At 37.8% G+C, this 27,544-nt stretch overlaps 1 protein-coding gene across 1 annotated transcript in view; it reads left to right on the forward strand.

Moving 5' to 3' along the window:
• Positions 1 to 1,948: 1,948 nt before the first annotated feature.
• The window catches only part of akap6 (A kinase (PRKA) anchor protein 6), a 164,656-nt gene continuing 139,060 nt past the window's right edge, over positions 1,949 to 27,544 (forward strand). Inside the window, exons 1-2 of the mRNA XM_084394075.1 lie at positions 1,949 to 2,056; positions 22,706 to 23,085. Coding sequence (XP_084250201.1) covers positions 22,750 to 23,085 — 336 coding nt within the window. The 5' untranslated portion in view covers positions 1,949 to 2,056; positions 22,706 to 22,749. The remainder of the gene's footprint in view (positions 2,057 to 22,705; positions 23,086 to 27,544) is intronic.

A 27,544-nucleotide genomic window follows, 5' to 3' on the forward strand; every position in this document is an offset into this window, starting at 1 on the left:
TTATTCCTACATTTTGAATATCTTCTGATTATTTGTGTCTATAACATTTCTTTAGAGTACATTATGTCTCTTATTAGTTAGGGTTAGGTTAGTCATAATCAGTGAACCCCCCCACAGCTGATCATTATGTTCATTAAGATTTCAATTTTAAAATTTCTATATAATAATAATAATCTATTCTATAAATCTAAAGAAAACCAGTGTGTTGCATCAGTAGTAAAGCGTAACTTTGTCGCCATCCAGTGGTTTCAATAAACTACTGCAACAAGAATCAAAATTCATCCCAGAATCAAAAGCGAGAAAAAAAATTGGATGTATTATAATTATATTTTTATTACATAATGATATATAAATATATATTTACACAATAAATATATATAATTATATGAATATATATTATAGGAGATTTACATTGTAACGTTATTTCCATAACTAGTAACTATTAAATATATTTCCCCTCCAAATTGTCTTTACAATGACAATTTATTTATTTTATGTCATAATCTTCTTCTCTGTTAATGCGTCGGTCACGTGACACGCGAGAACCAATGGCGTTTGTCGTCAATGTCAAACTTCTAGCGGCAACCCAACGTCTCGACTCTCAACCGGTCCCAAAGAAAGCAAAGGCAGACTGGAAGACGTTCGGAAAGCGGAAAACGACTTCCTTTGAATTCTTATTTTTTCCTCCTTGCGTTAATGTTCTAAAGTCTGGCTTGAATGCGAAGTTGAGAAACGCCAAAAATGTAGACGACAAGTCACGTGAGAGGAGGCAGTGCCTCCACGTCTCTGTGATTGGCTGGTGTTTGCAGATTAACAGGCGCGCATTGCGCAATGGAAGTGGTGGAAATGTAGCGATTATTTATGAAAGGTACAATTTATTCACTCAGACATCATCTCTATTGGTCATGTTCGAATCGAAATTAACTTTAAATTAATTGTAACTCGAAATGAATGACCCGTGAATGAGCCGGTTGTTGGCAAAATGGCAAGTAAATTGAGGCTGCACCTGCCTGCACCATCAGTTACCAAGGATTTGGTGATTCATTATTCGAAAACAAGGTGAATAATAATAATAATAGTCCCACAGTTTATGGCAGTAAAAAAAAAAAAAAAAAAAATTTTTTTCTATATTACGGTACTTTTATTTTGAATTAGTGTTAAAATGTTAAACGCATAAACGTATGAAGATTTTAATATGAATCAAATAATATAAGCAGAAATATTAGAATATTGTTTTATAGTGCTGTTCTATGTGCCTTTATCTGTTTTAATATACAATATTATCATAAGCTATCATTACTGTACCATTGTACTGCCATAGTATTTTTGTAAGGAGAGGGGGAAAAAGGTGTATTTTGAGAGGGATTAGAGAAAATAAGTGAGATTTTTTTACTATCATCAAGGAAATAGTTGTATATTTTAAGACTTTTTGGCCTGATTTTGCAGACAGGGCTTAGATTAAGCCAGGATTAAGCCTTAATTCAATTAGGACATTTCAATTGCTTTTATAAACGTGCCTTAGAAAAAAAAAAAAAACATTACTGGTGTGCATCTTGAGACAAAAAAATGGCACTGACATATTTTAAGATATCTCAGTGCAAGTTGCTTTCAGTTAAAACAGTTGAAACATGCATTTTAGTCTGGGACTATCTGAAACCTTGTCAGTGAAACCGAGGGATAAAGTTACAATCTATAAAAACTGTGTAGCCTATATTGCTCTTATATAGTAAACATGAGTGTGTCTTTGTCTGTGTGTGTTACTGCAAAAGGACAGCACTCTCTCTGATGTTGTGCATCTGTGCTTTCACACAGTTCTGCTTCCTCTCTCATCTGAAGCCACACCCACCAGGGGCCCCACAGCGAGAGCACCAGCCAATGGGAGAGCAGCACGGCCACTCCATCACCCCTCAGTTTCCAAGGTAACTGGGCTGCTCTCCTGAAAGGCGCTACATCATCAGCATCCGTCCATGAGGCAGGCAGCCTGCAGTGGATCGTATAGCAGGCACCTCCCTCACACAACCGCACTGGATGGGAAAATGGAGTAGGTAGTGTTATGGTGAGTACCCGGCTTCTGTCTTCGGCTCCTGTGGGCTGCTAGATTCATGCTTCTTTTGATTAAAAGCAGGGTGGATTTGAACATGGATGAGATATGATACTAGCAGGAGTTATAGGGAAATTGTGAAGAGAGAGAGAGCATTGTTGAAGTGGCCTGCATTGGAAGGACCTGACGCATGCACAAATAGTATCCACAAGGGGGGCCAAACATACATTGCCTTTTCTTTTTGCAGTATTCCTGTTTCTGTCTGCGTGGTCGGGAATGTGAGCTTGTCAGTGTGTGTGTTCTCCACCCGCCTTATACGGAAGCGTGGCCCAGTGTTTTCAGCTCAATAGCCCTGCTTGTTTGTTTGTGTTGAGCACGTTTCTAGGTCTCCGTTGCATGTCAGTCTGTATGGTGCTACAGGGTAGGGATATGGGAACGCAGGATTTAAAGAGCAGTTGTGGTCCGGTTGGTACGCCTATGTCATTGCTTGGTCATGGTCCTCTCTCTTTTAGATGCTGCCTCGTCACCTTGGGCCCAAACACACGCCCTGCAAAAGGCTGGTGTTGCATGACACATGCTCTGAGATATTAGAATGGATTTGCTTCCTTCCTGATGAGGCCGCATGTGTGCGTGTCCTAAGGTGTGGTGTTGCACCACAGGCTTACAATTAGAATTCATGTTTAACTTGGCTAAGTTAACTTGGTGAAAAAAAAAGGACATATGACTTGATGGTTTTCTTCAAAGGGCACAGTAAACATGCTACAGTATATCAGTGCTCATCATATAATATTATGCACAGTGTACATAACAATATATACTGTACACATACAATGCGCTATCAGGGGGACACCTAGTGAAATGCTTCAAATGTAATCTTTTTCATTATAAAATATATTATCAGCATAACAGTTCAAAGCTGAAATTTAAATTTTGTAGTGTTTGGAAAGGAATGTCTTTTTGCACTCTAGCTGGTATAAACTCCACAACCTGATGATCATGTTATCTAGGATCATTTCAATTAAATTTCCAGCGGGCATATTGTGCTCTTTTGGTAGAAGACATTATAAGTATCAGTGGGACATTAATATGCCACAAATTCTCTTGCTAGAAATATTCCGTACTCATATAACGTTATCATTTTTATTTGTTTTAAACTTTTTAATTTTGTAAAACTGTCAGTTTCCAGTTTTTAATTCCAGGTTTAAATAAATAAATAATAAATATTTTAAATATCAATTGTTTGATTTTACTATTTTTTTTTAACACATAATTTTTTGTATGTGTGTGTGTTTGTAGATATGTTTATATGTGTGTGTGTATATATATATATATATATGAAGAGTTCAGATGCAAAAGCCTCTAAGTGCCATCTGAAATTTTATTCTAAAATGATCATTTTTATCAAGCTCGTATATGTAAGTTCAGTAATTTCACTTAAATGTCAATGAAAATTACCTATTAATTGTCATTTAAGTGAAATTACTGAACTTAAATATACGAGCTTGAAAAAAAAATTTCAGATGGCACTTAGAGGCTTTTGCATCTGAACTCTTCAACAATATATTAACAATAACAATAACAATATATTATATATTAATTTTTATTTTTTTACCCCAATTCATCCATAACTAAATAATTAGACTAAAATGCTTAAAAATATGACTACAGTTAAGTGTGTAAACAATTGAAAGAGAAATCATGTGATAAATGTACTAGATAAAATGGATCTGAGTCTGTTGAAGTATTCCGTTTTGTTTCAGTTTTGTCCTTACATTGTGCTCGTGTGTGTCTAAGTTTCTTAAATCTCCTAAGAAAGACAGTTGTGTATTTCAGTCCTGTAGCTTTAGGCACTGTTGCAGTTTTGGGAAGCGATTCCTCTGTGATCCGCCCCTCCCTCTCCCACGAGAGCTCTGTTTTATTATGGTGATGAGGGTCTGTGCTTAAGCGTCTGTGTCTGTGTTTGAGCATGGAAGGCAGGGGTTGGGTGAAGAACAGACCCCTCTTTTCCACAGCGTTGACCCCTGTTATATAGACCCAGAATATTCTGTGTAACTGTCTGCTTTTTTTGCATATCAAGCCCTGAACACAACACTGCTCTCTGAGCTTGTTATGACCGGGACCAGATGACCCAGAATACTGGGGTGAGACCTGCGCTCTTGAGAGATGAGGGCATTTCTAAGGCATGTTGTGTGTGTAAACAGACTGAAATTAGCACAAGCATTCTGAAAATGTTGTTGTTTAGCAGACTTTTGCGCAGGGTACCATGCTTTCATGGCAGATTTTGTGTCTTGCAACGTCCTGACGTAGTAAAACACTAAGCTTTTTAGCTAAGTGACGAACCCAATCGCAATTTAAGCCTGACATTATCTATGGTTTGTTTGCAGTTAAAAGCTGCTGTAAATAGTGATATATTTTTGGCTTTTTCCAGCTCTTTGGTGGTGGTATCATATTTCAATTAATTTCCCATTTGGACACAAAGTGCAGTCAGTCTGTCTCTGTATCATTCTGTCATCATTCAAACATAACGAGAGCAGCTGTCATCTAACTTCACCACCCAGGGTGTGGCAGCAGTCGGTCAGGCAATTATGGAGCATTCTCAGCAAGCGTTGAAAAATATTTAATAATGCTTTAAAAATTAGAATTGATCACCTTCAGTGTTGTTAAATGTTTCAATCTAGATATAGAAAATATACTGAATCTTTATCAGCTATTAATCAATAATACAGCGAATTTGAATCACGTTTCAAAAATGCTGTGATTTTAGCAATATTTTTATTTAATGTATATTTTAAGTAGTCATTTGCTTATGCTCTTATCAGTCAGTGTTTGATAAGGCGTTTTAGGATACATTTACACGACAATGATGTACTAAAAACGGAAACGGTTTTCCTTTGCGTTTTACAGGGATCCACGAAAACGACAAAAAACACTGTATTATGCTGGCAGGCCAGTCATTGGTGATGCCACTTTGTAAAGAAACACTATATATACTGTAATACACATGCGCAGGACGTCACTATTTTCACAAATTCGTGTTTTTGTAGTTTACACAGAGATGATTATGGTAGTTTTTTAAAAACGGTCTTTTTGAAAGCCTTTTTCAGGCCTCGAAAATGCCATTGTCGTGTAAATTAATGGCCAAAACGCATAAAAAGTGTTCTGTTTTGTGTCGTGTAAACACTTAGTTGCATTGATATTGCGTTAGGGATTTGTAAACTTTAGCACCCATGTAAGTTCATTGGTAATTAAAAGTGTAAACCATGAAGAACATTGACTAATTGGGATTATGGAATTTAATCATTTTAAGTAGTTAATAATAATAATTATTTATGAATATTTTATATATTGCCACTCCTAGTTTCTAGAAAATGAAGAGCTCTGTCTTTACAGCACATGTACCAGAACTATCTTGAGTGGCCTTCAAATATCGTCTTTGACAACCTTGGAGTCAAAAAGCTTAGGTGCGTCCCAATTTGCACACTTATGCACTATTCTATGCCGTTGTAATAATAATAGTGTGAGTGGTGAGTTCACACACTACTGCAAGTGTGGAATGTTGGACATTCCATGCTCTTAACTGTCCTATTTTTCCTTTTGTAGCAAAGGGGGAGGGGCTATCAGAGTCCCAATTGTGGATGACAAAATATCCTTAAAATAAAAATCATACACTAGACAATAGAATACATAGTGCATATAAGTGCAACACAACAGTTAAAAACCACTGCCCTAAAATCATTGTTTTCTTTTAAAAATATAGTCTACAATTTGTTTATATTTATATGAAATATTTAACCATAAAAAAAAATAAAAAAATAAAAAAATAATAATAATAATAAAAAAAAAAATATATATATATATATATATATATATATATATATATATATATATATATATATATATATATATATATATATTTATTATTATTATTATTATTATTATTATTAATTTTTACTTTTTTAATTTTAGGTTAAATATTTGCTGAAACAGTTTCAATAAAGTGACATTAAATATTGTTTTCCCTTTGTTGGGGTTGAGGAGGGCCAGCAGTAGTAATGAACTTGCTGAATACATGACCTCAACCTTTGACCGCATTGATGATTGAGGTTAAGGGTTAACAATGTATTGATCAGAAGCAGGTCAAAACTGTCCCGGAGAGATGATGGACAGTTAAACAGAGCTTCCAAAAACATTCAGGTAGTAACAGGGCCACTGCAGGGCTCATTGTGCTTTGACATCATGTCAGATGTCACACAAAGCATTACGGTCAATAAGCACATTACCATTACTATGGTAAAGAAAGGTCTGAGGTTGTTTTGTTGGAACTTTGTGAGCGAGCTAAAACAATCATATAAAACACTCAATTTTGATATAGCATAGTAGCTGTAATTGCCATTTGAAGGGCAGAATAATTGTCTCCGTGTTAAGTTAGAATGAGCCATTAGAATGAGAGCATTTTTGTGTTTAGAAAAATTATTTTAACTTGACATGGTTTCCATAAATGCAATGCTTATGTGCGAAACGTGAGACACGAGTGCAACATTTAAAGATGGCCATCTAGGTCATGTTTACATAGAAAACCCATGGAAAAGTTACTCAGGAGAATGCAAAAAAAACATTTAACTTAGTTAAACATTTAACTTATTTAATTAGTTCTACACTACCTTCTACCACCACCACTAGGGCACACCAACATTAACAGTGGATCTATATTTATTCACGTGAAGAGTCTCAGGACTAATAATATTTTGTATTATAGTAGATGTAAGGGTGAAATGACCCCAACACACACATTCACACCTGTCCCACCCACTTTTTAAAACAAAGTTACACCACTGAGAGTGAGACTGACGCTGTAATCTACTTTTGCCAGTTTTTCTGCACAGAATTACATGATAAACAAGGACATTTATATTCTAGGGTGAAAATAAAAAGTCTATTGAAATATTAGCCTTATAAATCTGTGACCCTCAAAAATAGTGTTTCTGCTGACTCACACAGGATATTGCTCTCGGCTCCTTTCAGAAAATGGACAGAAAGTGTCTTGACTGTGATTTCCTCCGTTATCTAAGATGCTATCATGTTATCAAGAGTCAAGTCTTTTTGATGCATAATACTAAACTGTTATTTAAAATATTCAAACTCTCAACTCACCTTTATAGTCTTATGTGTTGTTTGCCAGTTCATTATGTAAAATACAGAACTAATATATTTGATTTATGTGTTATATTTTATAGTTTAGTTTTGATCAATTTGTTATACTATTTTATATTTGATTTCATACAGAATAAGATTATTTATGAAATAATATGGACAGTAGAAATTGAATAAATTACTTTACAATTATTATTTTTTTATTTGTAAAGCATTAGGCCTACATGTACATATACGCTGTAAAACAGTGGCTGAAAAAAGAAACCATGAATAATAAAAGAGAAATTCCTCTATCCTGTCTCCAAAATGGCGGATGTTGCAGTTTGTGAGGTCATGAATTATTGAAGTTCATCTGATACTTCACAGGTCGTCTCTGATTTGACATGGTGTGTCATTTAGCTCATTGTTTCATTGGATGTGTAAAGCTGTGATTATGTTTGTGCAAATATTGAACTTGTACAATGTGGTTCTAATTTATCTATCTATCTATCTATCTATCTATCTATCTATCTATCTATCTATCTATCTATCTATCTATCTATCTGTCTATTTGTCTATTTGTCTGTCTATCTGTCTGTCTATCTGTCTGTCCTATCTATCTATCTATCTATCTATCTATCTATCTATCTATCTATCTATCTATCTATCTATCTATCTATCTATCTATCTATCTATCTATCTGTCTATCTGTCTGTCTGTCTGTCTGTCTGTCTGTCTGTCTGTCTGTCTGTCCTATCTATTTATCTGTCGTTCGATCTGTCTTACTGTCTAGATATGTCTTCTGTCGCTCTCTATATGTCGTTCTGTCTTCTATCTGTCACTCTATCGCTCTATCTGTCGCTCTTTCGTTCTATCTGTCGCGCTATCTGTCGCTCTATCGGTCGCTGTCGTTCTATCTGTCGCTCTATCTGTCTATCTGTCGCTCTAACGCTCTATCTGTCACTATCTGTCGCTCTATCGTTCTATCTGTCACTATCTGTCGCTCTATCATTCTATCTGTCGCTCTAACGCTCTATGTCGCTCTATCTGTTGCTCTATTGCTCTATCTGTCGTTCTATCTTCTATCTGTCGCCCTATCTGTTGCTCTATTGCTCTATCTGTCGTTCTATCTTCTATCTGTCGCTCTATCTGTCGTTCTATCTGTCGCTCAATCTGTCGTTCATCTGTCGTTCATCTGTCGCTCTATTGCTCTATCTGTCGTTCTATCTTCTGTCTGTCACTCTATCATTCTATCTGTCGCTCTATCCCTCTATTTATCGAACTATCCCTCTATCTGTCGCTCTATCCCTCTATCTGTCGAACTATCCCTCTATCTGTCGCTCTATAGTTCTATCTGTTGCTCTATCCCTCTATTTGTCGAACTATCCCTCTATCTGTCGCTCTATAGTTCTATCTGTCGCTCTATCACTCTATCTGTCGAACTATCCCTCTATCTGTCGCTCTATCCCTCTATTTGTTGCTCTATCCCTCTATTTGTCGCTCTATCCCTTTATCTGTCGCTCTACCGTTCTATCTGTCGCTCTATAGTTCTATCTGTCGGACTATCCCTCTATCTGTCGCTCTATAAGGCATAATGTGTTTTAAAGGAAGCAGCATAGGCCACATTTAAGTGGAGTTCCATTTTAAATCCACAGATTTTTTAGTGTAATGGTGTCTTCTCTGAGTTCTAGACTTCTTTACCTGCTATATATTAATACTAAATCTATTGCTAAAAGCATCAAATCTGAGCATACACTCTCACGCCTGACCTCAGCTTCTGGTGTAGGTCAAGGTCAGAGGAGACGGGCAGGTTTTCATCCAGATGAGAACAGAAGGGAGGAGAGTAGATGGATAGGGAGATGTTCTGCCAGGGACACTGCTGCAGGTGTGTGAAGGGTAATGAACCATGAGCTGGCAGCATTTACTTCTCTACCATTCGTCCTACAGTTTTGTTCGCTACTGCATAGGCTCTTTTGTGTCTGGCCATCCTAGAACAGCCTAGCATCATGGTGGTTAGCTGGTCAGCGCATAACACTTTCTTCAGAAAGTTAAAAAAAAAGTGTTTCTTTTTAATATTCTGATATATTCTGATTTGCATAAAAATGCCTTTGGAGCAGGAGATTTACTCCTGAAAAGGGATAATAAAGGTTCTTCATAATCGAATGTAAGACAACCACTTTAGATTTGAAGTTTTAAAATGATGTAAGCTTGACAGAGTATTACTTCTTTATTGCATGTAAGAAGCTTGTTTAATCCTATCAGAATTGAATCCTCTTGTATAAACCGTTTTCTGGTGTCTTTTTTATTCCACTTTAGTTTACTCTATTTCTTATAGAAGTTTGTTCTGCCTCGGAATAAAACATTTTAAAAGATAATTGTGATTTTTTTTTATCTCAAAATTCTGACTTTTTTTCTCAGAATTGAGAGATATAAACTCGCAATTATGAGTTTTCTTGCAATTCTGTTTTTTCTCTCACCACTGAGATTTGGAAGTTTATATCACAATTCTGAGAATAAAAGTTGCAATTACCTTTTTTTTTTTTTTTTTGTGGTGGAAACAAGCCTCCATTATTTCTTGAAGGTGTGAGGAATATTTAAGAAGGGAGGCAAATTTCTGCCACATAGCCTATCTGCTTATGGATACAATTAATAATTCAGAGGATTTGGGACAGAGCCCCAGGGAGAAGAATGCTGTCACGGTCCTGCTGTCTGGATTAAAGCTTTACACTGTATTTATACAAGCAGATGTTCAACTGTATACATTTACAGAGGACTTTCTTCTCTTTGACATTGCAGAGTGAGACAGCAGAACTAGATTGCTCACATTATAATCATCAAAGCTGTCTGCTCTGCAAGCGCACAATATAGATCACGTTGTTGATTCCTAATGGGACCAGAGGAAATGTTATTGTTTGGAGTTTGCTCTTACAGAGCTCACGAGACTGAGATGAGTTTCCAGTTTTGTTTTAAAGTCCCCGTGAACCGGAAGTTGCAAACGACTTTTCTCCAGTGTTGTGACCAGGGGGGAAGGAAGTCGACCGGAAGTTGAAGTCGGCCGCGTGCCGCCATCTTGTAGCAGAACTTCACCTGCAGTTAGCATCCCATTGACTCCCATTCATTTTGGCGTCACTTTGACAGCGAATAACTTTACATCTGAGGCGTTTAAAGACTCCATTTGTCCATTATTTATTTCTAAAGAAACACGACAATGTATAAAATGCTCCATTACCTTGTAGCTTATGTTATGGCCCCGTAGATGCAGTTTTTGTAAAAGTAGGCTAACAATTGCGTCATAACCACGCGACTCTCTGTCGCACAGTAGAGAGATTACCGTATGGACGGGAGGAGAAGCTCGCGGGCAATCGGGGGGACGTGGAGGCAAAATGACAATATAATTAATCAGAATACCTAGCAAAAGTTGCTCCTGCTCCAAGCTCATGGACAGCTCCTACTCACTCTCTCCGTCTCTGCAAGATTCGGAAGGGAATGATTCAGATTTCTCTTGGCACAGCTACTAGAAGACAGACGGGTTGCTCACGTGGTCCGTGTAACGCTTTGCTCGGTTTGAGTCTGCGCGTCAGGAAAGGAAGTGCTAAGAAATCGCTAAAAATGGGCTTCACTTGTCTCAATTGAGTTCCAATGTGTCCATTTCTTTTACTGTCTATGGTTGTGACGTATTTCCAAGTGAAACGGAATATTGAACAGAGGGCGGGGTTTTACTTTAGCACTCCTCCTCTCCATCTCTGCTCATAGCAGACTAACGGTTAGAGGGGAGTGGTTAAGCGTTTTCAACCCAAGCCGTCAAACTAACAACATCAGAGCAGGAACGCCATTCCAGACCGGAAGTAACTTTTCAGATTTTGATTAAAGATTACCACGGCAAACTATTTGTATTAACTTGCACGGATTAATTGTTCACCACAAGATTAGTAATATACGCTAACAAAGTAAATAGGGTCAATTTTGATTTCATGTCGACTTTAAGTAACTTTGTCTCAGATTTTTCTCTCAAAATTCCTTGGAAGAAAATAAACGCATCACTTTACAAGAAATTGCTTGTAAATTTCACAAATGTGACCCTGGATCACAAAACCAGTCACAAGTCGCACGGGTATATTTGTGGCAATAGCCAACAATACATTGTATGGGTCAAAATTATCGATTTTTCTTTTATGCCAAAAATCATTAGGATATTATGTAAATATCATGTTCCATGAAGATATTTTGTAACTTCCTACCGTAAATATATAAAACATTTATTTTTGTGAGTGAATGCAGCACAATCGAGAACATAAATGGACAACTTTAAAGGCGATTTTCTCAATGTTCTGATGTTCCGATTTTTTGCGCCCTCAAATTACAGATAATTAGCCTGGATGCCAGCCGAACCTAGCCCCGCCCACAAAATTTTTTGTTCGGGAAGTTCGGTCTGGACTCGCTCCGTTGAGGAGCTATTATGCCCGAACAAAAATTGTTCGGACCAATCAAATTGTCAGGGCGGGCTTTATACGATGATGGACAGATGAGCAACGTAATCATCTACGTCACCAACGAGCGCTTGGGTTGAATTCGTTAACAACAAAGACAGCCGCTTGAGAATTGAGATTTCACGAGTTCACACTTACAAATAAGTCAGATAGAATAAATGCATATTTGACGTGCTGTCTGAGGAGAGGCTCCGGGATCGGTATTCGGCCCGAACCCAAAGTACTCCCACCGTATTCCTGGCTGTGGAAGAACAGGCCGAGAGTGAGTGGAGGGATGCTGAAAACTGTCAAGGAATGTTAGGTGAGTTGACAGAGTGAATATATGTTTCCTCTCATGCTGATAGGGAGACATGGTGTTTGATGACAAGTTGATTGGATTGATTATGTGAACGTGCTCCTGCCGAACTTTGTTTATGAAACATCATGTGTAGATTCCGCCATCGCGTCTGTTATAGAAGATATCGACAGCGCATTCATTTTAAAAGAGGAACAGAGGACCGCGATCAAGGCATTTGTCGATCGGAAACATGAATGAAAACTTACTCCGTTGCTCTGATTGGTTGTAGGTCTATCCAATTGAGTGCAGAGGGATTTTCCTTCCTGATTCGGTTGAAACACGCCCCATAATCAAAGCTCAATGGAGCAGTATCAGACTCATATTCTGACTAGAATCTGAGTATGACGACGTCAGGCTAACAGATAATAATCAAAATAGTTCAAATAATCAAAACAATCAAATAGTTGTATCTTGACCAAATATTGTCATATCCTAACAAACCATACATCAATGGGAAGCTTATTTATTCAGCTTTCAGATGATGTATACATCTCAAATTAAAAAAATTGACCCATGTGACTGGTTTTGTGGTCCAGGGTTACAAATAATTACAAAGAAACATTTAGCTTCGGCTACTCTTGTGTATAGGGACGGCGGTACTGACCGCACGTTTTACAAGATAATATAATTGTCAATGACACTCAGGATCTGTTGTGCACCAAATCCTCCACCATGCCAGTCATTTTTTCTTACTCTCGTCACGTTATGCCGGGTTCAGACTACACAGTATTTTTGTCTGTTATGATAGTCACTGTATTAGATCATGCGATTCTGACTCCTAAATTCCTGTCATGGACAAGAAACATGTCAAACTACACGTTGCTTCCTGTCCAATCATCGCTTGTTGTCTTAAACAACGTGTGTGATGTTATAGAGAAGGCAGAACTAGCGACTGACTTCCAGAAACAAGAGCATAAACAAATGACTACTGAAGTGGTGTCTTTGCTAAATGCTAATTCCAGTATTCGCCGGGTTGCTGAAGCACCTCCACTATCGTTTGCCAGCATTTATCTTTTTTCACTCTGTCATGGTAGTCCCTCAAGTAAACATCATAAAGGCAGGAGTATTATTGCCATAGCTCCACAAACCTTTCCTCCATTGCATAATTCAACCTAGCATCACCAATATCATCATCTCTCTTTCGTTTCGCAATGCTTGAAAGCTGTGTACAGAAGAGCTTCTGTGCTCCTATTGGTTAACGTCACAGATGTAATGAAACCTGTCTTGGAGGACCGGAAAAAAAGCAGCTCGTGTTGTATGGAGCAGGGCAGACGCTTTCAGTTTATATTGTAGTGTCCGCTTACCAATTTAACTAAATGCTTTTTTATATAAAATCGCAAAACGGCAGTAGGGGCTGTGCCATGATGGGCAAGTAAAGTAATCGTGTACGGCCAAACACCCTGTAACTCCGACTACTGCAAGCCTAGTTAGTAACTCAGATAATTTGGTCTTGGAAGAGTTTTATGAAACATGCTTTATTTCACATTGAGATCTTTGAATTCAGTGTCTTGGCAAATTGGAGCACAGTTTGAGACATTGTTCAGACAATCAGGCGACTTAAAGGAAGAGTTTTCACTGTATGAATTAAATAAACACAGATTCTTATTAAAGCTATAAAAGTTATTCAGTTAACAGCAGTGAGTATTTTCTTTGTCTTTAGTTGTATCAATAACATTAACAACACAGACACAGCAGGTTTATCAGGCTACTGTCACTTTAAGAGCGAATGCACAGATTCAATATACTGTTACACATGTGTTTTCTTTCTCAACTGTTTATTTTCACTTAAAGGTGCTCTAAGCGATGTTGGGTGAAGTCACTTCTTGTTGACGTTCAAAGTATTGTCAAACAAAACGGAGGCTAGCTTGACCCTCCCTCCTCCTCATCCCGTCCCCTCCCCCTCCCTTCCGTGCTTCCTGAAACAGTCATGAACCATTTAGAAAAACCAAACTGGATGTACCCACCTTTTGAACGCTTTTCCGATGTAAATTCGGGACTTCGCACGTTCCTTCTCCTTTTCCCTCTTCTTTGTTATTTGTTTATCAGAACGTCGTCTCTTTGGTCGTGTGTCGGCCATATCAAAATTCTCAAGAATATAAATTTTTAACGTTAGTCGTTGTCATTGTCTAGGACATCTCTCCTCTAGCTAACTTCCCTCTTCACGCTTCTCTCTCCTCCACTCCCCACACCCTCCTTCATGTGCACGCGCTCTAACCCCCCAACCCCCCAATCGGTTATTGGCTGGAACACTGTTTGTTATGTTTCATGGTCCAGGCTGGGCCAGTTTCTTTTTCTTGCCGTTTTAGGAGCCTGGGCTGTCTACAGAGATTGCGTTTTTTTACAGTGTGTTCAGGGTACAGGCAGTTAGCGGAAAGTGAGGAGATGTTTGCTGTATGTGACAAAAAATGTTTTGGCCTAAAAACGTGTGACATCGCTTAGAGCACCTTTAAGGCATATCCAACTGTTTACGTGAATAATCACAAAGCAGGCGGGCATTTTGACAATTTTGTTTGTATTTTGCCAAATAAGCTGTGGAAGAGAACTGAATTCGGGATTGCACGCTGTCCAAGAGGCGGCTTTCTGTGCGTGCGAGTACCACATTGAGTTATTTTCCGTGGATTATTGCTCTTAACTCTTTTTAACATTATGCATATCACACGTATGTAACAGTCATGTGTCCAGTCTACACTCTGCTGTCTGTCAACCAACATTTTTGACTTTACTTAACATTTTTGAAGCTGGAAAAAAAGCAGTTAATTTTGGTTTGGAATGACATTTTGATTTTTGGGTGAATTGTTCTTTTAAGCAAAAGTCTTTTTGCTCTCAATTTAATCTCATACGGGTAGTTGTGTTGCGTTTCTCTCTCTCATTGTAGATGGGGTGTCATATGGAAACGGCCATACTATAACTCAAACGATGCCAGTCATAGTGAATCACAGCCTGACTGGAAATAGGTTTTAAATGCAGTTAGAGGGTTTAATGTGGGTGTTAAGGGATTACAGCAGCACTCTGCAGAGACTGAACTCACCCACACGACCATCATTCACTCCCAGTACTGCTCTACACGTCTCTATTGATTCTAGTTCACTCGTTTATCCAAACCAGCATGAAATATACAGAGAGATGCCATCTCAGCATGTTCACAGAGAGAGTTCTGACCCTGAACCTCATTCTGATGCTAAATACAGAACTTGCGCTCTGCATAAAGACTGCTGAGAATAAATTATGTAGTCACAATCTGATTTTTGGTGAGTTATTGCTGGAACATTTTGTGTGAATGTAGTTTAAACTTACAGTATAATAATATCATAATGTAAATATATTTTCTAAGCCTGTTTATCGGTCCAAATGTGGGTTTCCGTTAAGACGTGTGAAGGTCTCTGCGCGTTACTGTCTTTCCCGTTCCAGATTAGGAAACTGTCGCTCAGAGGTCCTCACGTCTTCTGTTTAACGCAGGTCTCACATTCACAAGCTCATCAGTTTTGGTCACCAGACAGAGGTAATTGCTAATATACCTGAGATTGGTCACATTTACGTTTACACAATCAAAGATACTTTGGTATAGCCCCCATGGAATTGCATACACTGGAATTTAACTCAACGTTAACGTTTTCAGTAGAGGTATGGCCGCTACTACAGATAAGTCAACCAACTTTACTTCTCTTATAATAGCTTTGGATTGGCCATGCCGTGATTTCCCACGTACACTTATCTAAAGTAACATTAAATTAAAACAGAGGTAAGACACACCCAGATTTAGGTTGGTCAAGCAGCACGTTTGCTGCCCTAAACGGTATTAGTCGTCACTTATTTGACACAAAACTTGTGGTAACATACGAATCCTTTTAATCTACTTCAGTCAGTCAGTCAGAATAAAATTAAATGTAACAATTTATTATGTCAGGTAAATGTATCAGGGCAATTTCATAATCAGTTCAAAGATAAAAAATACAAAACATCAAATGCTCTGGAATAAAGAGAGAAGATGCAAACCTGACATTATAAAATAAATTATGCTGAGTGAGAGTCTTGGCCACTCTCTGCATCACGGGCTAATTTGAGCTACAAATCGAGTGTCTTGTTGCATTTCTTTCTATAGACAGATACTTCTTTCACATGGAAACATTTGATAACAATGGGAATTTGCATTCAGAGTTTACATCTTTTGGGAGCAGGAGGCCATTTGCTTGGAAGACACACCCTCCTCTGTGTGCGAGTTATCTCCAAACTCTTAAATACCTTATTACCTTTTGGTTTACTTCTTTGGGAACAATACCTTTGTACCAGTCGCACTGAGACATTTCAAATGATACCAAACATGTGTAATACTGTATGATAATTATTCACATTAAACCATATAGATTCTTGGGTGAATTTTGGTGATCTCAGCATGAGAGAGAAGGAATGGGGGAAGTGGGAAAGAGATGTAGATTAGGATCATTCTGATGTGAGACTTGCGAATGGTGCACAAGAGTGAGTTCAAATGTTAATTTCCTTTGTTCTCACAGAGAGTTGCCCTCTCTTCCAGTTTTTTCAGTCTTACAGGGAGTAAGTATTTTGTGTTAAATATACACTATTATAAATGGTAAACAATGTATTTAATGTTTACCAGAGAGCTCACAGCTATTAATTTAAGAAAAAAGCCAGATTAGGCCTATGTTTTTATGACAATGTTTATGGAGGTCTAGGAGTGACACTTATATATAAAATAAAATTAAGGAATCAGTTATCAATTTAATAATTCAGTAATCAATTTAAATTCAGACATAAAAATGGAAATAAATGAATCACTTTTTGAAATGGACAATTAACAGACAAATGTAAAACTGTTTATTTAATTAATGTTTTACACTCACCTAAAGGATTATTAGGAACACCTGTTCAATTTCTCATTAATGCAATTATCTAATAAACCAATCACATGGCAGTTGCTTCAATGCATTTAGGGGTGTGGTCCTGGTCAAGACAATCTCCTGAACTCCAAACTGAATGTCAGAATGGGAAAGAAAGGTGATTTAAGACTTTAGAACTTTTTAGAAGATTTAAAACTTAACATGGACAAAACTGAGATTATTTTCACTGGACCTCCGTCACTCAATAATAAAATTCCCACCAACTTCACCTGTGAGATCGCTGGCTCTCTTATCAAACCATCTAGTACTATTAAAAATCTTGGTGTAATTTTTGATTCCTCTCTATCTTTCCACTCTCACATTAATTCTATCACTAAATTGGCATTCTTTCATCTACGTCGTATCGCTCAGCTCCGTCCCTTTATCAGTATCTCAGATGCTGAAACTGTCATCCATGCATTTGTCACCTCACGTCTTGATTACTGCAATGCACTTTTCATTGGCCTATCAGCTAGCTCCATTTCCAAATTACAATACATTCAAAACTCTGCTGCCAGACTACTCACCCACACCAAGCGTTCTGCACATATTTCCCCAATTCTGCATGATCTTCACTGGCTTCCTGTGGCTTACCGTATCAAATTCAAAATTCTCCTTCTCACTTTTAAGTCTCTGCACGGCCTGGCGCCCCCCTATCTCTGTAACCTGCTTCTCCCCTACACCCCGACTCGCTCTTTACGATCCGCTGATTCTAGCCTTCTCGTCGTCCCTCGGCATCGCCTTGCTTCAATGGGGGGCAGATCATTCAGTGTTGTTGCGCCCAAAATGTGGAACTCTCTCCCCCGATCACTCTGTTCTGTTAACACTATCTCTGAATTCAAATCCATGCTCAAAACTCACCTATTTTCTGAATGTTATAATTCTTAATTTTCCAATATTTTTTTTTTTTTTTTTTTTTCTCAGTTATATCTGTTTGTATTCTGCTGGTTGCCGCCCCATCTACCCAATTTTTCACTTACTGTACTCAACTGCCTACTGTTGTCCTGTCTGCTGTCTTTGTCAACTGCCTTTATTGTTGTTTGTTTATTGTAAAGTGTCCTTGAGCTCTGGAAAGGCGCTATATAAATAAAACTTATTATTATTAAGCAATTTTGAGCGTGACATGGTTGTTGGTGCCAGACGTGCCGGTCTGAGTATTTCACAATCTGCTCAGTTACTGGGATTTTCACGCACAACCATTTCTAGGGTTTACAAAGAATGGTGTGAAAAGGGAAAAACATCCAGTATGCGGCAGTCCTGTGGGCGAAAATGCCTTGTTGATGCTAGAGGTCAGAGGAGAATGGGCCGACTGATTCAAGCTGATAGAAGAGCAACTTTGACTGAAATAACCACTCGTTACAACCGTGGTATGCAGCAAAGCATTTGTGAAGCCACAACACGCACAACCTTGAGGCGGATGGGCTACAACAGCAGAAGACCCCAGGCTACAATTTGCACGAGCTCACCAAAATTGGACAGTTGAAGACTGGAAAAATGTTGCCTGGTCTGATGAGTCTCGATTTCTGTTGAGACATTCAGATGGTAGAGTCAGAATTTGGCGTAAACAGAATGAGAACATGGATCCATCATGCCTTGTTACCACTGTGCAGGCTGGTGGTGGTGGTGTAATGGTGTGGGGGATGTTTTCTTGGCACACTTTAGGCCCCTTAGTGCCAATTGGGCATCGTTTAAATGCCACGGCCTACCTGAGCATTGTTTCTGACCATGTCCATCCCTTTATGACCACCATGTACCCATCCTCTGATGGCTACTTCCAGCAGGATAATGCACCATGTCACAAAGCTCGAATCATTTCAAATTGGTTTCTTGAACATGACAATGAGTTCACTGTACTAAAATGGCCCCCACAGTCACCAGATCTCAACCCAATAGAGCATCTTTGGGATGTGGTGGAACGGGAGCTTCGTGCCCTGGATGTGCATCCCACAAATCTCCATCAACTGCAAGATGCTATCCTATCAATATGGACCAACATTTCTAAAGAATGCTTTCAGCACCTTGTTGAATCAATGCCACGTAGAATTAAGGCAGTTCTGAAGGCGAAAGGGGGTCAAACACAGTATTAGTATAGTGTTCCTAATAATCCTTTAGGTGAGTGTATATCTATATCTACTTGAGTGGCAATTGGGAGATGATGTGGCTCATAAAATTGAGTCAAGAGCTGATTGGTTGACCCCACAGGTGACCTGTCCAATAGCATTTTTTTTTAAACTCTATTGACAAATGGATGAAGAAAAGCATAAAAACCAAAGAAAAGCAAACTGCCAAATGCTTTTTTTTGTTTTGTTTAAAAAGGATGTATTACTATTTTATTGTTTTTATTATGTTTTAAAAAATGAATTCAATGAGCAGTTGTCTGTTTATTTTCACGTTTTTAATATAAATTATTTTGTCCATTTTTATGTTAGAATTATTAAAATGAATACTGATTCCTTCATAATTTGCAAAAATATTGTTTGTTTTCAAACAGTTTTCCTAAACACTTTCAAGTGCTGTCAGAGATGGGTTTTTTTTCAGGGCAACTATTTCAGTAATATCCATCAACCAGTGGTGACAATTTAAATTAGGCCTATAGAATTGAAATAGCAATCAATTTACAAAAATGATATATAATTATGAGCAATGTTACAATTTATCATAATTACACAAAGTGTATATAGTTCATTAGTGCTACCCAGCTCTTAAATGTTCACTGTAATGTAAAGCGTGACCATTTTTCTCAGATGCAGCTGCATTTGTGTACTTCATTATAATTTCTTATGAGTCAAATTGTGGTGTGAAACTATTTACTAAGAAGCAGGAGATTGACCCATTTTGAGTTCTAACAGAGGCTGCTTGCTCGTTTCAGGGGATTTTGTGAAGTCAGCAGAACTAATGGCTGGTTTATTGAGTGCCTGGTATAATTAAGTAAAGCTTTTGGCTCTTGGACAGCAGCACTTTGCCTTCAATTATTACATCTGCTGTTTATTGTTTATTTGCAATGACGCTTTTGCAGTGTGAAAATAAAGCAGAGAGATTGACACATGTGGATCAAGATCATTTTATTTCAAATAACATCAACTGATGGTTTTATCTGTGCGCTTTTGCATTGCTTTATTTTGCTCTTGATGTTTCTTTATTTCTTTATATGAAGAAATAAAGGGGGGAAAGGGGAAAAATAACTAAATCTATATTATTTTCACATTCTCTCTCCTTATATCCTTAACAGATTGGAAATAAACCATAATCATGTAAAGTTCATGACTACATCTGACATCATGTCACCCTTAAAAAAACTCCTGAAATACACAATAAAGGTATAATGTATAACACAGATTCTGCCATTCTCCAGATTTTTTTTGGTGTACATTAAAGTAGGACATTTTTTTATGTATCATCATGGATTACCTTTTAATGTGGTGAACATTGATGTCATCAACATCTCTTTATACTTCCAAATCAATATGTGTTTCTAGTCTTATGTAAAAATGTTAACTAGCCAACTTGAAAATATATTGAGATCTTGATAGTGGAATGGGATCAGTTTTTGATATGATTTAGAACGTGTATGTCATGTTTTGAATATATTATGCATGCATGTGATATGCTAATCAACTGTAAGGCCCTTTATAATCCTGTGTGAACACTTGTTTGTATGTTCCCCTGATGCAGATGTGTGTTGTAACTCCTGTGTTAGCAAACATCTGAAATGATTCTATCTGCCCTTTCATGTTGAATGTCATCTCATGAATTAGTCTGAATGGCTTCATCTGTGTTTTAACAAATAGTACATGCAGATGAGCTGTAAATGCCAGGAAGTCATATTAGCTGAATAATTCATCTGACTGCTGTGATGCTGTTTGTGGGAGGGAATCGCTCTGTGCTGAAGCAGCATATTAAACAGACGTACAGACTGGATCGTTCAAGATATTGATTTCCAATCGTTGATCTCCCTGTTGCAGTGGCCTAGATATTCAATTCTGGTTAATGCCGGTGAGACGGCCTCATAATGACTGTCGATTGTTCCGGTTCAGCATCATCTTCATTTTCATTTCCATCACAGATTTCTTTGTTTAGGGTGGAAATGACCTCAGCTATTGATATAATGACGCTGTGTATGACCTCATTGTGCATTATTCATGGTCATAAAGTGGCCATGTTTCATTAGCTATTTGTGGTACCCACATATTCTGTCTGTTATAGTCATGGTTAAAAGTGAAATAAAAGCAAAAAAAAGCAAAAAAAAAAAAATAATAATAACAACTTTGTTGGGTTATTCCAATAATTAAAAGGATATCCTTATTTTACATTTACATATTTAAGATTTTTATCCATTGCATTCTATTAGTTCACATATTCTCTGGGAGTCAAACGACTTTGAGTTACAGGAACAATTAGTTTTAGTTTAAAGTGGTTTATTATTGTAAAATGTTTGGCATACAGCTGATGACTTAATCAGTCTTGATCAGTCTTAATAAAGATCTGCTAAATTCTAAATACAACTGAGATGATAATATAATAATAATAATACCTAATCAAAGTTTCATAAAGTTTAATAATAAAGCAGTTCAGTCCAATTCTAAATATCTACATATGTTTGTAGTTGTCCTAGGCAAAGGTTATTAACAAAGTTCTTTAATAGATGCTTTTAATTGGTTTAGTGTTTTAGTAGCCTATTATTATTTTTAATTTTTTTTTATAATAAAATAACATTTATTCATATTTTGAATTAGGTTTTCATTTTCATTTTTCATTTTAGTTTTAGTTTTAATTTACTAATTTAGCTTTATAAGTTTAGCTTTAATTTACTTTTAATTTACTTTCATTCCAGTTTTAGTCATTTTAGTACCAAAAATGAGAAATGTTGCCTTGGCAACTAACTGAAATAAAATAAGTTATGTTTAAGTTTTTCCATTTAATATTTATATTGCATTTAATTTCAGCTTTATTTGCATTATCGAAAATGATTTGTACTAGTTTCAGTTAATGATAACAACACTAAAAAGACTTTGTATTGATCACCTTTATATGGTCAAATATCAAAAACACTGTTCATAGTTTGATTATTGTTTGTCATTGTATTTTATCATGTTATCATGAAAATAGCCTTTAGTGTAGACATGGCAATATGCACATAATCCTCAGTGTACGTGATATAAAATAGTTGATCCGGGATTAAACAGATTGTGATGGTGCTTGAAAGCATCTTAAAGGATTTTTGTTACATGAATTTCAATTCCCAATGACATCAATATTTTAGAGTTTTGTGACTTAGTTTTGCTTTGTGGTCATCTATATGCTAGTGTAGTCTAAACGACAGATGCAACTTTTAATGTATATCAGCTAACATGTAGTCACTTTTTCTCTTCTGGTAAAATAGATGATATTATTGATGACTAATCATTTGTCTAATAAAATGATCTCTGCAGTGAGAACTAGAGGATGTCAGAATATAGGTCCGCCAGCTCAAGTATGAATTCTAAAGGGTTTAAAATGTTCCCTGAACCAACTTTGCAGTGTACTTTGTCTGTGATTAGCGTTTTATCCATGTAGCAATGCTTTTTTTCCTTCAAAATGGAAAATAATTCCCCAAGATGAGAAATCCCTGTCTTTTAAATTCTTTTCAAATGCTTTGCCATGTGTATGAGAGCCAATTTACATGCTGTCATCCATGACATTGACCACCATTAAATTTGCATCCCAAATTACCTCTGGCTTTCCATATTTAACAAAATCTGGCAGCTCTTTTAATATTTATGGCTGTTTTGCGCTCTTACTACTTGTATTTTTGATCTCATCTTCTCTTCTCTCTGAACAGCTAAACCAAAAGGCCCCGTCCTCAGGATCACGCTGTGTTTCACCATGAACGTTGCAGTATCACCAATGGCCAGTGAGGCTTCCTCTCCTATGATAACCTCTGTAACTCCCACCTTGGACCCCGGCCTCGATAAACACGATGATCCGGACCTGTGTGGGCCCAGCGTTAGCGGGGATGGGCCGACCCAGAAACAAGATCCCTACCGCAGGTACCAAAAACCTCCTCCTCTCCACACAGGGGCCGACTGGAAGGTGGTTCTCCACCTGCCGGAGATAGAGACCTGGCTAAGGACCACGACAGAGAGAGTCAGAGATCTCACACACTCTGTGCAGCAAGACAGCATCAATAGACACGTGGATGTGCACCTGGTACAACTCAAGGTAAGAGTGCCTTAAATTGTAACTTAGTTGATTTTCAACCCGCTTTGTATTGTTCCAATGTCGGTGTAAATGAACAATGTTTACTCGTTCTCCGTGTTACCTGGGCAGAGAAATGTACATTTATTTGTGAGCAAAAGTCTTTTGACTGCTCCAGGGCTTTCGTGAAAACTATAGATTATACATTTTTCTATCTCCACCCACGGACAGTCGGATCGACATAGGGTTATTAACAGAACAGTTATTGTAAGGGTAGGTTTATCACTGAAATTGTATCGTCCTATGTCTACTCTTTAAATAGCATTATGGTACAAATGGTATAAGCTTTCTTACCTGTACATGACGGCGTTTTGCTTCAGGGAGTTGGGCGGAACTGACTGAACAGTTAATGTTTTCCCCCTCCATCTTGCTATGTATGTCCGATGCCCAGTGCATTATGGCTGTTGAAGTTTTCCTACTATTTGTCAAAAGGGAAGACAACAACCTTTTTTTGTTTTCACTAGTCAGGTAGCACCTATTACATTTTTTTCACCTTTCCACTGCATAGGCAGCCAGGTCTAATTGATAGCCCATTTTGCCAGCGGTGAATTACCGATTTATATACTTGATTCTGATTGGTGAATTGCAGCATTGAGGAGTTTCATAAAATGTATGATTTTCAGCATCATTACTCCAGTCTTCAGTGTCACATGATCCTTCCAGGGCTGTATAGTGTGATATATTGCACGTGCTATGAAGAAATCGGTTTGTGCGACGAATAAATGTACCACTATAGCACGTGTGCAATGCAGTTATGAAAATGTGTGAGACAGAGCCCCCCTCACTCCCTCTCCCAATCTTAAATAGCAATGTGTATACATATTGACACGTTTCCAAATTACATTTGTTAATAAGGATTAAAATGATTATTCAACTTTCGTAGCCTACACGTGAAATATTTTTTTTCTGTTTAGACTGCAGTTTCTTGGCACATCCAAATTGGTTGTCACTGCTGTGCGAGGTTCAGTGCTTTGTGAGTTCCTCAGATTTGGAGTGTGCATGCAGTTTTCAAATCTGAACGCATTAGTTATACTGATTCAGTGTCGAGGCAGAATCCAGCTACTTATTAATTTGTTCCTTCAAGAGGTGCATACATTTTTGGTCAAGATCTAGTATTGAGAATGCAAGAGTCCAGCACTCTGTAAAGTCTCCTCCAGCACATCCCAAAGACTTTTAATGAATTTAAGGTCTGGACTCAGAGGTGCCGATACATGTGTGAAAATGATTCTTCATGCTACCAACCAACCATAGAAATGGCTTCTATGCCATTTCCTCAGCTAGTCGAGTGAGTTAGTTGATGGCAGGAAAATGAAGCAGCATTTTCAGGTGCTCAACCAAAACGGATGGATGTTGGATTGTGGTTAGTGATATTGGACTATATTAACAAAACTGACTTAATGTAAAACAAGAGGTGTTACATTCCTGTTGTCTACTATTTTTGGCAAATAAAAAAAAAAGTTTGTCTGAAAACATTTCTTGTTAAGGTTTGCATTTTGTGTGTCCTTTATGGATATGGAACATTAATGTACTTTGTCAGTCACATGTCTGTTTAAGTGGTGAACTGCACTACTTGTGGTTGTTTTCAGAGATTGTAACAGACGTTTTATACTTGTGCTATAATTGTGTGGCCTGTGCTACAAAAATAATTCTAATATGATGATTTGTCTGCTCAAGAAACATTTCTTATTATTATCAATGTTGAAAACGGTATATTTTTGTGGAAACCAAGGATTCTTTTACTGTCACTTTTGATAAAAGTACATCCTTGCTGAATAAAAGTATTACATTCTTTATTAATTCATTTATTGTATTGTATTATATTGTATTATACTACTAAATGTATGTAACGACTGAGACAAATCAGACACAATTATTTGTTATATTTAACAAATAATCTTTAAAACTCACTCTGGGATCTATGGTCCCATCCCCCCCATCAAGGGCAAGAAGGGTCTTGGTTATCATGACTACGATCAGATAAGTTGGTTTTATTGCTGTTAAAAATGTGGTCACGTGGAAAAAGCAGAGGCCATAGGAAAGACCCACAGCCCTTAAAACAGACTTTCCTGCATTAATTTATGGACGAACTGACCTGTAAATGAACATGCACACTGCGTGAATGATTTACTGTCTTGTGTAGTGTCTTTTGATGCTATTATGTCTTTGATACTATGTATTTTATGATAGAACCAACGGTCAATGTCCCACCTGTATCGTGTCTCCTATCTAATTAATCCTCATTTAATGACTCACACTTTAGTGTACATCACCTTATCATAGAATGCAGTGTGTTTGTTATATCTATCTGAGTATAAATGGACACAAACAGTAAGGCCTATGTCTAACCACACTTGAGACAGAGCCATAAATCCTTGGAATTCCCCCTTTCTTTCTATTGGTCGAGCCAACCCTGAGAGGTGGGACCTTTTTCAGACTTTAAATGGCCTCTACACAAGCCCTTCCCGCTTTTGGCCTTCTCGGTACGTCCGCATGGCTGTCCTGCATGGCCACACTAGGCCCCAGGGCAGCAGGCCTTGACCCACAACCAGCCATGTGCTCATTCAGGAGAGAGAGGACTCTCTCAACCAGAACAGAATCAAAGACAAAGGATCAAAAGGGCCCTATTTTAACGATCTGAAACGCAAGTATCAAGCGCGAAACGCAAGTAACTTTGTGGGCGGGTCTTGGGCGCTGTTGCTATTATAACGGTGGGATAAATGACTCTTGTGCCCGACGCAAATCTAAAATGGGTTGGTCTGAAGTAGCTTCATTATTCATAGGTGTGGTTTGGGCGTAACGTGAAATAAACCAATCAGAGCGACATCTCACATTCCCTTTAAGAGCATACGCGCTTTTTCCATGGCGGATTGCTATTGTAACGGCGGATTTGCCAGGCGCACGTCAGGAGCGGTTCACAGCCGAGGAGACCGACGTTCTCGTCGCGGCCGTAAAAGAGAGAGAAGTTACATTGGGGATGGGAGAAACCCACCCAAGTTAACTTCGGTTAAACAGGCGTATGATAATTTGGGTAAATGTGTAAGCTAGATGTATGCTTTTATAATAAATTGTCTATCTATCTATCTATCTATTGTAATAATGTATGATTTGCAAAAATGAAAACTGCTGCTTCTGTGTAGATGAGAGAATCAAAGTGTATGCGCGTTGTGCACACGCTACATTGATTATGGCCAAGCATGCGCCCTTAAAATAGCATATGAATAACATGCGCAACGCGCCACTGACTTTAAACTAGGTTTTTCCTGGTCAGTGGCGGAATTGTTTTCTAAACCTGCAAAATAGCACCAGGGAACGTTTGCGGCGGAACACGCCTCCTCTTTGCGCTGAACCGCCCCGGGGAGCGCAAGTGTATTTCCTAGTTTACCGACGTGCGTCTGTGGAGGGAAAAGTCTGCTGTACGCGGGTGCAAAATAGGAATGATACATGCGTCGGTGTACAAAGTCAATTGCGCTGGGTGCAAGATAGGGCCCCAGGAGTGTGGCACAATGTCTTCATTCAATGCAGAAGAAGTCCATCGCAACTCCAACCATCAACTCTTCCGACTTCCTCTCTTCTCCTGTTTGCTCTGCTTGTCCTCTCCGGCCCAGGGCTGTCAAGCCAAAATCGGCACTCCAGCCATGGGAACAGAGTCAAATCAACCACGCAAGTTCATCACCAATTCTTATCGATTGAGACTCATTGGACCATCAAAATCCTTCTTCAGGAACTTCACGAAATGTTTCAATGCAAATTAAATGAAATGAGGTGCTCTGAAAATGATAAGCTGATGGTTCTTTTCATAGTTAAATGGATATTTTCCATAGTTCCATTTCCTGCTTCCGGTTTCATTCTGTCACTCACCATTTTACCTATGCATATGTATGTGTGTTTAGATTAGTTATGTTTGTGATTTAGTTAATAAAACTTGTGCACAATACGTATTTTGTTCTGATTCTCTACTTGCAACAAAGTTTATTTTACGATTTAGATTTTGACTACAGGCTCTTAGTAGTACTGTACAGTAAGAAAGACATTTCCCTCCCACGGAAATGAACATTTCTTAGAATTAATAAACAATTAACACAGAGTGTTCACCGGACGAACAGGTGGATTGATTGTAATATTAGGCTAATTTTACTACATTAAGTTAATTCTATTAACTGATCCAAATATTCATAATCAATTACAACAAGTTATGATTGATTATTAATATTTCTTTAGAGCTAATTTGCTACATGTATAAAAATGTTATTACTGACCCGAACCTTTGAACATTACTGTATCATATTGCGGTCTCTCTCTTTTCACACCAGATAATTCGTGCCATCTTGCGACTCAAAACAGTATGAACAGTGGTAAAATTGGGCTGAGTCAAGTCAAGTCAAGTCAAGTATATTTGTATAGCGCTTTTCACAATACAGATTGT

The sequence above is a fragment of the Rutilus rutilus genome (assembly GCF_951802725.1).
Source record: "Rutilus rutilus genome assembly, chromosome: 21".
Classification (NCBI taxonomy): domain Eukaryota; kingdom Metazoa; phylum Chordata; class Actinopteri; order Cypriniformes; family Leuciscidae; genus Rutilus; species Rutilus rutilus.